Source organism: Emydura macquarii, unplaced genomic scaffold, assembly GCF_026122565.2.
Source record: "Emydura macquarii macquarii isolate MOO-44397 ecotype Brisbane River unplaced genomic scaffold, CSIRO-AGI_Emac_v2 contig_1229, whole genome shotgun sequence".
Taxonomy (NCBI): Eukaryota; Metazoa; Chordata; order Testudines; family Chelidae; genus Emydura; species Emydura macquarii.
This window is the reverse complement of record NW_027131366.1, coordinates 1,441,286-1,455,552: the sequence shown is the minus strand read 5'-3', so window position 1 is coordinate 1,455,552 and position 14,267 is coordinate 1,441,286. Positions and strand designations below refer to the sequence as shown.

Here is a 14,267-nt window from a genome sequence, read left to right as displayed (position 1 = left end):
TTTGCAGACAGAGACTTATTGCCCTTGCATTGCCTTAGAAAATCCTTTTCAAAGTTTAGTGTGTTCTGCTACCCCTGATATACCTGTAGGTCTGCAAAACTTATTCCCCCAGGCAAGTGATTAACAGTCCCAGACCCTTCTTTCTAATATTTTGAGCCAAAGTTCACTACTAAAAATGGCTTTATAAAAAAATAACCACACACACACACACCCTTGACCACCAAGGACTGCCTCTTCCTGAAATCCCCCGTTCATCTAAATACAGGAAGTAGAAAGAAGAGAGGCTAAAAGCAGAACTTCTTGGTAGTTTTCTCTCATTTCAGTACTTGTGAGTCTACTTTCCCCCTGGTACTACTGAGGCAGAAGCGGATATTAAATCACCTCACCCCACCCCAGCTTGAAATACCACCCTCCTACAAATAAACAATAAGGATGTGGAGGCTTTGTCCAGGGATGGAAAAGGATTGCTTTCTTTACAAAGGAGATCTAAAGTCATTCTGAAACAGAAAGTGTCTCAAAGTTTGCTGTAATGATGAAAACATCAGCCGAAGCTGAGGGAACCTGGGATCATTCAGGGTAAGTCTTGAAACTTTAGCCACTGCAAGTTATTAAGAATTTTGCTTTGCTCGCTGCTTGTTTAACAAAGGGCTCTCTGCTCCGTTCAGAGGCAGTGCATGGAGTTATCAGCTGTACAATCAATCGCACTTGGTCCATACGATCGCGCTGCATTTCCTTTAGCTACTAGATGTCTATTTAAGACAACTTTAGTACCTTTATGTGAAATGAAAATGCAGATATGTGGGGCGGGAAGAAAGAGGGTGAGCAGAAGTGAGGTTGTCACTTAAGAAGTGTCTATCAAAGGAGTTATGTACTTTTGGAAACATGGTAAATTTATTCCAGGAGACTGATTTCACTGAAATGCTGAAAGGTGAACAAGGACCTGATTCTGCAACGTGCTGATCACTCTGGCCCTGATCCTGTTTTGGATTTTAGTGCATGCTTAACTTTAAGCCCTTAATCAGTCCATGGACTCCAATGAGACAACAGGCATGCTTAAAGTTAGGCAGATGCTTATGTGCTTTACTGGATGAGGGACAGCTTGCTCTGCACCTTGCAGGATCAAGCCCCGAGAGGCGGTAGTGAGGGAGAAAGCTGGTCTTCAGATTTGGAAGAAGCCCAATTTCAAGGGCATCAGGGTCAGATTGGAAACCATCCAAGTTTCAGCTATATTGAAAAGTCCATGATGAAGCTGAGCATTCCTGTTTCCTATGGAAAACAATCAAGGGAAAAGACGTAACTGTTGAACATTTCGGTTACCCAAGTGGAAAAATATAAAGTCCCAGGTATTGTGAGTGCCTCTTATCTGTCTGACACACTCATTCAAGCTGTTTCCCATTGCTAAAAGCTAAAACCAGATATCCTGGTGATGGGTGTGGTAGAAGAATCTGCATAGATAGATATAGCCAAGGAAGGGGTACAAATACATTTGCATTTTCAAACAGCAAACCCTTGTTCCATTGCGTGATTCAAAGAGCAAGGGGGAAAAATTACTGCAGCCAGGGGAATTGCCCTTAATTTTACCAACAGTAGATTGTGGCCAAAGGGATACAATGATATGTATGATATTTGGAGCGGAGGGTTTTGGGAACTCTGCTCTTGAAATATCACTGTGATTTTAAGCAATTTGGGTATATCCAGGCTCCAAATACTTAGGGCTGTATTATACAACCTTTATTCACGTGGATGAACATTTTTACTCCCATTTAGATTGGTAGATTTATTCATATAGGGAAGTGATCACTAAGTGAGGGAGGGCTCCTCAGTCTGGCTCGTACATCTGTTTGAATGATTTTTCTTTAACCTTTTGTATCTTGCCTTTGCAATATTGAAACATTTACCCAATTCAAATGAGCAAGGTTTTTTCCATTCCAGGTTGCACTTTTCACATTATTTCATTCAACTTAATGCTAGACAGTAAGGGGCGAGGTTTGCACAGTAAAAAGATGCAAATAAAATAGACCAGTTACTCAGATGTTCAGTGGGAACCCACAAGGGCAACGTATTATTTGCTGTTGTAAAGGAATAAGTATGCACTTTGTAGATATTGCCTGCATTCATGATAGTTAAGGTGCCAACTATTGAGAAATGAACTGAATTAGGCTCTTTATCTCTTTCTCAGCTTGGCTGAAAGGGTCCACATATTTGCATAGCAGAAAGATTTCAATTTAGAGTTTCATGAGAAAGTAAATATACCATGGAACTGTGATTTGGAATGTAATAAAGCTGCTTGCAAGAACAATGCAAAGTGTATGTATTCCATTATCTTGTTCAAATACTAGTATTGGTTAGATTTATTAGGAACACATTTGATTTTACTTTTTTCCCCACTTAGTCTCCACTTCGTATCAATAAATCCCTACTCGTAGACTGTAACTTCCATAGTAAGAAATTCCTGATATCACTAACATTTCTTTGTCACACAATTCCTGAAGACCAGTAACATGGTATTTATAATATATAATTTGTGGCCTCTTGCCTGACACATTACAGAATTAAGGACTTGTATGTGTGATGCTCAACTCACTTCCTATTAAAACCACATGGAATAAAGCACAGAGATCACAAAATGTTTATAGAAAATATTGAAAAACCTGCATTTTACCTATTTCACAAACAATATAAAGATGATGGAGGAAAAGTTTCTAGTGAAGGATAGGGAACTGATTTTTAAAAATTCTGTCCATAAAGAAATGCATGTGCCATTGACCAGAGTCGTCTTAATTGCATATATCAATGCAATATGTGAGTCCTCACATGGCTGGTTAAATTCATAATAGACCAATCATATGCACATCTTTTGTGTACAATTACAGTATCTGTGTGAATAGGGAACACATAACTGCACTTTGCAATTCACAAAGTATCAGTCCCTCACAATGGTACCAGAATCAGTCTTATGTAATCTAAATCAGTAAATATAGAAATTTTTCCAGGTTACACCTTAGAAATGTGAGAAAGATGCTAAAGGAATTACTGGTCCAGAGACTGGAATAATAGCTCCTTAGAGAGAGATGTGGAGAGAAGGGTAACTAGGAGCTGGATAGAAACCAACCTAATCAAAGCTTTTAAGAAAGGGATACAGGAGGAACCAGGAAATTATACACCAGTAAGTCTGACCTAGTGTCAGGCAAGCTCCTAGGAAAATTAACAAGTGATGAGATCACAAAACATCTGGAGAAATGTGAGCTGATCAAAACTAGGGAGCATGGTTTCATAAAAAGATGCATGCTTTGACTCCAACATCTGGCAAATTTCTGAAGGAGATAATAAAGAGAGCAGACAGGAGCTAACATGAGACATAATGTGCAGTACTTGCATATTAAATAGTCATCTAAGAAAATAGATGGATGGGAGTTGGAAGGGGTTATAGAGGTTTACACTTATGGGTCACCATCTGCATCTAGCTTAGTTCAGCAGTGACTGAGTTTTCTGTGTGAAATGATGATGGTCTCAGTCCATTTTCTTAGTGACAATTGGCTCTGGCACAAAACATACCATCACAATTGGCACTAACTTTGTACCCTTGTGGTCAAGAACTGAATGATCTGGAAACTTAATTATCTTCATAAATTTTAAGGTCAGAAGGAACCATTATGCTCATCTAATCTGACTTGCTGCATAACACAGGCCAAAGAACCTCACCCAGTAATTTCTGCATCAAGGCCATAATTTCTGTTTGAGCTATAACTTTCAGAAGGATTGTCTCATCAGATCAAGTTGAGACACGCTGCAAAGGAGGTGTGGAAAAGCCGGCATTGGTGCTGCCTGTGCTGTATGTGTTGTGTGGATTAAACAACCGTCTCTCATCTCTAGAACCTTCACTTTGGCACCTCTCCCAAGCACTAAAAAATAAAATAAATATGTATTTTAAAAAACCTTCAACAGCTTTCAATTCACAAGGGCCCTGATCCAAAGCTCACTAAAGTCCATAGAAAGATTCCTGGTAACTCCAATGAGCTTTGGACCAGGCCCAAAGTTCCACTCAGTCAGCTAGTACCCAAATAGCCAACTACCACATGTGATGCATCTTCTTGGAATGGAGAAGGAAGGAACTGGTCAGATGGTCACAGATAAATTGCTACACAGATCAAATGTTACAAGTCGCGGTGGAGGAAGATGGCAAATAAGCAGCGCTTTTAAATGTTTTTCCTTTTGATTGTAAACGATTTAGAGGAAAGGAAAGGAAAGAACCACCACCATGTCTGACATGTTTGTAGGTAAGACCACGTTTAGAAGACTGCTATAAAGGTGGAAAGAAGCGCTGATAACTCACCTACAGCAGATTTATCTGGGGGAAGAGTTTGGCCAGGAAATGCCTCATGGAGTTAATTTTAGATACACAAAAAGCATACCTGCACCTGTACCACTGCAGCTGGTGATCTTATCAGCTGTCACAAGCTAAGCAAGGCTGGCTCTGGTCAGTATTTGGGAGGTGATGCTAGAGGCAGTTCTTCCTCTGAGTCAGTGTTGAACCTACTCCTCAGCATGGTGCTAGGGGGCATTAGAAGCTCTGTCTTTGAGAAGACAAAGACAACTTTGCTCCTGATGGCCACTGTGTGGTTCCTGAGGACCCAATATATCTGTTTACAAAAGTGGGGCATTAACCTGGGCTGCCTGTGCACATTCTAGTTCAACTAGTTACTTTCTGCTTAGCTAAATTTCCACTGCTGATTTAACTAAATATAGCATTCTTCACTTCCTGTCCTAAATTGCTGGGTGCTGTTTAACAGTTTCAATGTTCCATCCAGAGGTCAGGCAACGGTGGGTGAAATAAGCTGTGCATGTTTCAGTGTGTGTGTACATATGCTGATAATATATGTATGTGGAATCTTTAGTGGTGAAATGTGAAATAAAGGTTTTATCAGCATGAGTTTGGGACGGCTGCATTACTCTTAAGTGCATTATTTATCATGCCACTCTGCATTTTGTATTGGAGTCCAATCATAAAAGCCTTGAGGGAGCCATAAAGATCCCTTAAAAATTATCTGAAATATATAAATCAAGATGTCTCTGTTTTCTGGTCTAATATCTGAAGCCCTTCTATTGGAAAGTGGGGAATGTCTGCTTCCAAATGGCATAACATTTCCCATTAGATTTCTGAAGAATGGTTAGACATCGGACCTTAACCCTGAACCTGAAACTAGGATTAAATATTGTCCAACCTCGCCTTTGGACCATTGTAAATTTTGGAAGGGGAGAGAGGAGGAATTCTGGATTTGTGGGACAGAAGGAACAATTTCTTAGGCAGGCTAATTAAAAAGAAAAGGCAGTTCTTTGAACCTGCTCTGGGATTTGGAATGTTAAACTAAGTCCTGGTGCAGCTGGATCGGTGGGCAGAATGTACATGAGGACATCAAAAGTGCACGATATCCATTTATCACAATTACACAATTTATCACGTAGATATCACCTCCATGCAGAGAGGTGTGTGTGTCTGTTTGTGTAGCACTTTGTCAGCCTTGTGATGTAATTTTGTGATGTTATCATGAGACTTAGGAGAAACTATATGGTTAGCATTACTCTCTAAAACACCTTGAGGAATTAGGAGTCACCTCTGTGAAATCCTTAATCCTAATGCAAGAGAGTGTTGCAGTCAAAAAAGAAATTGCCCCAAATTAGCGGTAATGATTCTACTATTTTTAAGGGGTGTTTAGATCGGAGTTAAAAGGTTGTATCCAATTTGGGGCAAAATAAAAAAGGACATTGAACAATAGCACCTGTCCAAAGGAAGGATGGAGGCAGGAATAATTAGGACACCAGGAGGTCAAGCCATTGAGAAAATATGGCTAAGATCCAATGTGCTTGAAGTTTTTAAGATGCTAAAGGAGCCAGTACAAAGACATAGATTTGCCCTTTGATTGGACATGGACCAAAAATAAGAACACAGACAATGAAAAAAGACAATATTGCATGCAGAGGAGTTTTCGTCAGGATCATTGGCAGCAATAACTATAGAGACATATTAGGAACTAACAGAGAGAGGGGAAAACTCTCTTTTTAGGGTAAAACTTCTTATCTCTGTACTGGCAGGGACACTCTCTTCTAAGATGTCCCTTCTGCCCACAGGCGTAACATTGCCTTGGCGGACTTCTGGCCTCCTGGCCCCAGAACTTCCTTTCCATTCCTGACCCCTCTGGCCCCTGCTCACTTCCCGCAGGATCCTGAATAAATATTCCTGCTCCTCTGCCAACTTCACCAAGTACCCCTGTCGGTATTCGCGTGCCTCCCATGTCTCCACTGGTTTTCCATGACCTGTGTGAGTAGAGTGTGCTTCCCGCTCTGCTGTTTGTTGGCCCTCTTCAGTGAGAACGGCAACTCTGGGGTCCACCTTGGGAGGGCAAAGAAGGCCTCTGCACACAGCAGCTCCATTTTCCCTTCACTTCTCTACTACAGCCTCTCCCATTCCACTTGTATTGGGGTGATGTCTGCCTGCATTTTCCACCAATTGGTCAGGGGTTCACTACCCACTGCTGTGGCGCCTCCTGGTGGCCACAGCTGGGGAATAGCCCTCCATCTGTCTGCTGTCCACTCAGGCCTTGTGTGGGTAGCCACCCCCTCACAAGGAGATTTAATGTAAAGGTGATGCAATCAAGACCCCTCCATTTGTTTGTTTTCTCAGTTGCTTTCCTGCAAGCTGAGGGTGTTTTGGAGAGTCAGCAATTCTTCCTGCCAGAGTAGTTTTTGGACTATATGTTTGGAAGGATTGGAGTCCCCTTTGTTGTGTATTTTAACATGTTAAAGATGTTCAGCCACTGATGTCCGAATTGCCTTTTAACACAACTGGACTCATGAGAACATGTGTGTATTCAAATTTGAGGCACAGCCGGTAACTGGGGGACTCAGTAGGAGGGCTTAATATGTTGGATTTGCCAAAGTGTACTAACCCCCTTAGAACGCTGCTAGGGAAGGACTGGACTAGCTGCTGTGCTATTAGAACACACAGGGCCTGACCGAAAACCCATGGAAGTTAATGAATGACTCCCATTGACTTCAGTGCGCTTTGCCGGAAACTGGGACTGGACGACAGCGGATGGATCATTTGATAATCATCCTGTTCTGTTCATTCCCTCTGAAGCCCGTGGTACCAGCCACTATCGGAAGACAGGATGCTAGGCTCGGTGGACTATTGGTCTGACCCAGTATGGCTGTTCTTATGCTCGTGTGAACTCTGCAGGATGGCTCAGGGGTCCAGCCTCAGGGAAAGGAGAATCAGTGTCTTCAGTCTTTGAGCACCTGTATGAATTATGAGGGGTTAGAGAGAGAGAGTGAGGGGATATGTGCAATAGGAGGCTAAAGTACAAATTAGACCCTCTCAGCTCAGAGTTGAAATTTCAGCAAAAGCGGTAATAGGCTGTGGCTCTGCACAGGAAGCTGCTTTCACTACCTAACTTTTCATAAAGTGCTAGAAAGGCTAGTTTTATAGACTCTGACATAAAGACAATAGAAGTAGGAGGTCTTGGAGTTAATAGCCTTTTAAAACAGAGGCGACTGTAGACAAACATAGAGTAAGGCCCTGATTCTGTAAGAATAATGATTTGCCTTTAAAGAGCACTTGCCACCCTGCAGGATCCCAAAGCACTTCATGAGCATATAAACACAGCAGTTTACATGCAGCCACCTCTGGGGTGGAGAGCAACAGCCAAGTGTTACATAGCATACTGTACAAGCCTGAGGAGAAGTAAGTTTGATTAAAGACACAGAGGCAAAACCATTTGGCCTTTATTTTTCAGACAGGGAAATCAAGACTTTGTCCATCAAACTCTATCAAGACCCTAAACGCATAAACTGTAGATTGCATCTTCCTATGACAGCTGAAGTGCCAAGTTGCAGCTTTCAGGGTTGAAACCAGAGGATCCAGGGAGTGTAGGTAGTTTAAGCTCAACGTTTGCACTATTAAACGCTGCCGTAGTACTCGGGGACACACAGACCATGCAGCGATGGTTGGGAAATCTACTGGCCACTAAGAGAGACAGCCAACAGTGCTGTTGCACTGCTAAGTGTGCTCTGAGGGTTCGTCTACACTGCAATAGAACACCTGCGGCTGGCCCCTGTCCGCTGACGCGGGCTCATAGGACTTGGGCTATAAATTGGGGTTATAAAATTGCAGTGTAGCTATTCAGGCTCAGGCTGGAGTCTGGCTCTGGGACCCTGGGATGGGGGAGGGTACCAGAGCCCAGGTTCCACCCTGAGGCCAGACATCTACACTGCAATTTTATAGTCTCACAGCCAGAGCCCCAGGATCCCGAGATAGCTGACGGGTCAGCTGCAGGTGTTTTAGTGCATGGGCGACATAGCCTGAGTTGCTCAGGGAGGCATTTACTGTTATCCTCTAATGCCTGCAAAGCGCCTAATCACTGAGGCTTCATAGAAAAGTTGAGACCACTGGAAACCAATGGGCCGGATCCTTCCTTCACTCAGGCCCTGATTCAGCAAAACAATTATGCCCATACACATTTGTAATGGCCTCACTGAACAGAGCCTTATGCTGATTCAAATCCAGAGTCACTCTGCTCAAGTCAGGGGAGTTACACTGCTAGAAGTCAGGTTAGAATCAGGCCCAGTATCTGCAGTGCTCATTTTACAAAGAGAACAGCCTTTCTTCTGGTATTTTCCACTGTGAAGTAAAAATGTGGGTTTTATTTTTTGTGACAGAACAGCAGTGCAAGCAGCTGTGGTCAAGCAAACTGCACATTTTAGGCTCTAGAAATGTAGTGAAGCTTCAAGCTTCACCAGATGTGGTAACTGCTGTAGCCACTAGCACATTTTTTCTGTCCATCTTCTACCTTTCTGAGTTACCTAAACAATTCCAAATCACCTCAGATGCTCGGTCTTTAAATCAATATTAACTCTGAGTGGGAGGTGGAAGGAGTCAGTGTTTCCTTAACGAGTTCACAGGGTGAAGGTTCACACTGAAAGTGATTAGCTCTTCCTTGGTCAGTACCAAAAACAGTACGTCAGATCTTTCTGCGAGTGAAAAAGATTACTTGAGCGGGACGAGATTTGCAGATGTGAGCTCTGCATAGCTGGTTGTGCTAGTCACATTTCCCTAAATAGGGTTTCTATTAAAGATTCTCACGCAGACCAGGCAGTGCTAGGGCCTGTAGCTCATTTAGATGTGTGCCTTTCCCAGTCTTTTGGCAACTTTGCTAAACAGGGAATGTATTTGTGTCTGGGCAAAAGACAGCAGGAAGGGGAAAGGCATAGTTAAGAAGCTGAGCTGGCCTCACGTGAAGCCCGATCGGGGAGAGCACCCTCTGTTGGTCAGGGACAAGTACCCTCAGCTTCAGTCCTTGGCTGAAGAGGGTCTCACAGCCAATCTGGCCAAATGCAGACTGGCAGATAAAGAAGTTACTTACCTTGGTTATAATGTGGAAGGAGGCCAACTTAGGCTGCTAGATAGCAAAGTGCAGGCATTGGCGCCATGTCCCTTGCTCAAACAAAGAAACAGATAAGACGGTTCCTTGGGCTAGCTGGCTATTACAGGTAATTTATCTCTGGTTTCACTAGTATCACAACCCCTCTGACAGACCTAATAAAAGGTGGGAGTCCAAAGAAGATCCATTGGAGTGACAACTGTGTAAAGGCCTTCAACACCTTGAAAAATTGGTTGTACCAGGAGCCAGTCCTGTTCAATCTGGATTTCTCAAAAGAGTTCATTTTGCAGATGGATGCCTCAGATGGAAGCCTGGGTGCTATACTGTCATGGGAGGTGAATGGTGAGGAGCACCCAGTCCTGTGCCTGAGTAGGAAACTGTTTCCTAGGGGGAAGGCCCACTCTGTAATTGAAAAGGAGGTGCTAGCCATCAAATGGGCCATAGAGTCTCTTAGGCATTATTTGCTAGTAATGCCTTTTCCCTCATTACGGACCACACCCCCATCCAGCAGCTCAAAACAAGGAAAGAGACAAACCCCCATGCTATATAGAGGTACTTAGCCCTCCAATCCTACAATTTTAGGGTACAACATCATGCTAGAGCAAAACACAGCAATGCGGACTTCTTTTCACGGGACATGGGGGAATCAGGATCAGCTGGGGAGAAGCCCAAGTTCCATTTTGGGTGGTGGGGCATGTACCCACCCTAGTCAGGGACGGGTTAAAAAATTCCTCTGGCCACAATCAGCCTTAACCCAGCACATGTGTGATGCACTTGGCGCAGTGTAGCTCCTTAAAAGGGAGGATCCAAGGGCATGGTAATACTCTGGGAGAAACAAAGCTAGATCACAGAGCTCCCTTGCCCTTCAGAGCTGGGGCTGCTTCCACAGAAAGCTGGTTATGAATCTCTGCCCCTCTGGGCTCTCCAGAGAGGTAGAGTGACCATCTTCGCTTCGCTTCGCTTCACGTAGCTTTGCTTTTCATTAGAGCCCAAGGTGCTCAGCCTGGGCTTCTCAGACACTCAGGGGGCTGGGTGCCAGTCCCCTTCACAGAGACTTTTTGCCTTGCACAACCCAGACCGTTGTGTGGGCTGCAGGATTATTTTGTTTGCTTTTTCCTTTCTTTGGGACTGTGATCACATCCGGAAGTGGGAGAGCCACTTCCGTAAGACTTAGAGCTGGGAGATTGCACTCCAAAGCTGCGCTACGGCAAAACCTACAGCCAGAGATGAACTGTACCCTATGCCCAGGGCTACACAACTTGCTTAGATGCCTAGAAGAACAAATAGCTGGCTCTCCAAATGCTGCACCTGCCTTTTTTTATTTTAATACAATAAACTATTTCACAAAGCACAAGGCAGTTGCTGCAGTGCAGCTAGCGGAGAATTAGGTTATGTGAATCAGGTTAAGCAGAGTGATGCTGGGGACACTTAACCAAGCAAGAGCAAACACCAAAAGGCTGGCAGCCTCCCAGATCTGCTGGCTACCTGCAATATTGATTTGCAAATCTCTATCAGTCCCCTGTGCAGACTCACGTTGTCCCTAGTGACATATGCACTTTTGGCGAAGTTGCAGCCTGTGACCTGGCTCAGTATTTCATCCCAGCTGCCAAAAAAAATTTTTTTCAGTCATCTCCAAGGAATCTGTCACTCAAGATGCAAAAATAAAAAAGAGAAACTGCTCAACACATTGAGCTCCTCACGCTGACTCAGATCAGAAATAGCTTGGATTTGGGCCACTTGTCTTCTTATCCAGAGACTAAATGTATAATAGAGGGTGACTGCAATTTGAACTGCTCTGGAAGTGAGCTTCTATGTGCTCCTCATCATTAACTGGTGGGATACATTACATAGTTTGTTAGAGACAGGGACATGCACTTCTCTTCCTCCACATTTAATGAAGGCATAGGGAAGGGATCCTCAGTGAAGTTCTGACCTTTCTTGGGCTAGTTGCTTTATGAATTGCCTCATGCTCTATCCATGAGTTCAGAAGCATATTTATTATGTGTTTAATTAAGTGCTAATCATTTTTCATGTGAAACCTCCAGTGTCACTAACATTCATTCACGTTTGGGCACCTTTTTGAAGTGCTAAGGTGATTTTTGTAAAATGAAAACGTGCTGAGTTAGGTGCTCAGTATTTTTATCAATATTAGGAACCACTGCTAAAAATGTGGTGAATTATTAAAGATTCTGCAAATCAACCTTATTTCAGTTCTGTGTCCCAGTGATTGTGAACATTGGTCTGACAATAAAAGCCACAGTTACAAGTTCCTAAAACGTGACTCATATGCCTCAATCTGACACACACACAAGGCTCACGGCTATAAGCAAGAGTCTATCGTTTGGCAATGCGTAGGCAGAACTGGGTAATATCCCCTTGCTGCAAAGGTGGAAGAACTGCGGCAGAGGTGTTAAACTCTTGGACTTTAAGCAGCCTCAAGTGATTTCCTGCTTGCACACAACCGCAGCCTGTTCTCTTACAGTACATAGGGCCAAAGTTTACGCTCTGTTACAGTGGCATCAGTACAGAATAACTCCACCGAAATCAACACTTAGTGTGAATTTACAATGCAATACTTATTCTGGAATAAGAGCACTCATGCAGGGAGTTATCCCGGTATACAGGGCCCCACATGGGGGGAGGAAAAAGGGTAACTTTACTGGGGCCCGGAGGCCCTGGGGGGCCGACCCAGGCTACAACCCCTATTAGCATGAGGAAAAAATTGAGGCTAAATTGTAGATCATGCCTGAGGATATTTATAGAAACTTATTTCCCTGTATTTGTGTACCTATTGTCCAGATCTTGTGAGATTTGCTGGAGTCAGTCAGAAGCAGTGTTAGATCAGTCTCAAGCACCATTCTGAACAGTGAGTTGCTGGGCCTGCTGGTCCAGTCCAGGCCCTTCTCCAGAATAGAGAGCGTGCGCTTGTGCAATTAAACTAGAACTTGTAGTTTGAGGCTGAGAGCCAGAGAGATTTGTGCTCCTCTCTGTGCCATGTTCCAGAGGGGAAGCCGTGTTAGTCTGCATACAGCAAAAACAACGAGAGTTAAATTAAATTAAAATTGTTAGTCTTTAAAGTGCTACAGAACTCAAGTTCTTTTTTCTCTGTGACATGGTCTATCATATCAAGATCAAGAACTACCAGTCCCAGAGTTCCTTGTGCATAGGCAGGAGGGAGGGACAGCTGGGGGTGGGGGGGCAAAGCAAAGCACCATAAGACAGTGGGAGCCACTGCTGCTGCTTCTTCTGGTAGGATTTTCAGGCCCAAAATATATGTAAGTAAGTGTCTAATTCACTCACAGTCACACACACACACCCCATACTGCCATGTCTGGTGGTGGCTATAAATACAAATCAGGCAGCCAGAAACGTAAGGAGGTAAAAGAAAGGGAACTAAAAGAAGCTAAAGGACACCAATCTATCCTCCAGTTTTTCAAATCAGACAAGGCCTTTCTGCAGTCAGGCAATATACTAGCTAGGGAAGCAGATGAACACAATCAAGATGGAAATGATTTCAATATAGAGGCTGTGTCTGTGGCACTGGCAATTGATGACAAAGAAAAATTGCCAGAACATGCATCATGTAACTCCAATCTAATGCTTGAAGATAGCCAGGTAGTGTCACCATTAGCACCACCACATTCAGGAGGTTTACAAGAAGCAGGAGAGAGTGGTGCTACACTATCTGATTCTTGTCTTTTCAAAGATCCAGGCTTGTGGCCTGAAAACATAACAGATTCTATCCATCAAAAATGTGTTCTGTCTGGTGTCCTGACTTTTGAAGAAATGGGGAAGCTTGCAAAGTTAATGCCAAAAGATGTTGATGGGCATAATTTTCCTGAATTTCTTCTCAAACGTAAGGCTTCCAACAAGAGAGAAAAGATACGAAGAGACTGGCTCGTTTGGAGTGCTACCAACCCAGCTTGAGGAATTGTGGTATGTGTGTGGGAGGGGGCCCATATTACAAGTTTGTACAGGGCCTGAAAGAGTTATGCTTGGGCCCTGCTGGTATAACTATTGCATTGTAAATTCACACCCTATTTATATGGGTAAAAGTGGTAAAAGTTTTATGTATTTATTTTTGGTTTAGCGTATGTTGTTTTGGAAAGGGTTTAAGCTAAATTGAAAAACACTTTTAAACTGAGGGAAGGCTGCACACACAGGCATGCATATTGGTACAAATGTATTAATTTAACCATACCGGTGTAATTATACTGGTATAACTATTAAAACTTTCCCGTGTAGACGAGCCCTAAATTTAGATGAGCCATAAATTACTCTGGATTTAAACCAGCATAAGTAAGTAGAATTGGGTCCTCATTTCATAAAATCCATACTGGGTTTTAAGCTTCACTGGAATGGAGTCATGTAAACTCTGTAAAAGGTTCATTGGACTGCAGTTGCTATATTGTGACCTGTATATAACTATTCTTACTCATTTGAGAGCAAATGTATTCACTTCCTCACCCTTGTGTCCCACCCCAAGACCAAGAGGTGAGACCTCCTTCCACCTTTGGAAAGTGAGACGTCCTGGTGGGTCAGTTTATATTCTACCCTTGGCCCGCCGGGGATATTAGTTGGCAGCTCCTTCACAGAGCTGTGAGCACAGTGGGCATGTAGAGGACATACCCACAGAATTCAGGCGTGTCTTCACTCTCCTAAGTAGCGCCTCACCAGCTATATTACTATTTATACCGATCTAGGGGTGGTGCCCAGCGTATATACTCTACACATCGCCATAAACATAGGCATAGTCTTAGAATCAAGCCCTGACTGTGGTTCTTTTCCCATAAGTTCAAGGGAACCAAAAAGCAAACCTGCCGAAAATGCAGG

The 14,267-nt window shown here is 43.3% G+C and overlaps 1 protein-coding gene across 3 annotated transcripts in view; it reads left to right on the top strand.

The window, feature by feature from the left end:
- The first annotated feature begins 360 nt into the window (after window positions 1-360).
- RIN3 (Ras and Rab interactor 3) overlaps window positions 361-14,267 on the top strand; it is a 93,380-nt gene continuing 79,473 nt past the window's right edge. For all 3 annotated transcript variants that reach the window (XM_067547064.1, XM_067547061.1, XM_067547065.1), the window contains exon 1: window positions 361-576. In XM_067547064.1, the coding sequence (XP_067403165.1) occupies window positions 530-576 (47 nt within the window). In that variant the 5' untranslated portion in view covers window positions 361-529. The remainder of the gene's footprint in view (window positions 577-14,267) is intronic.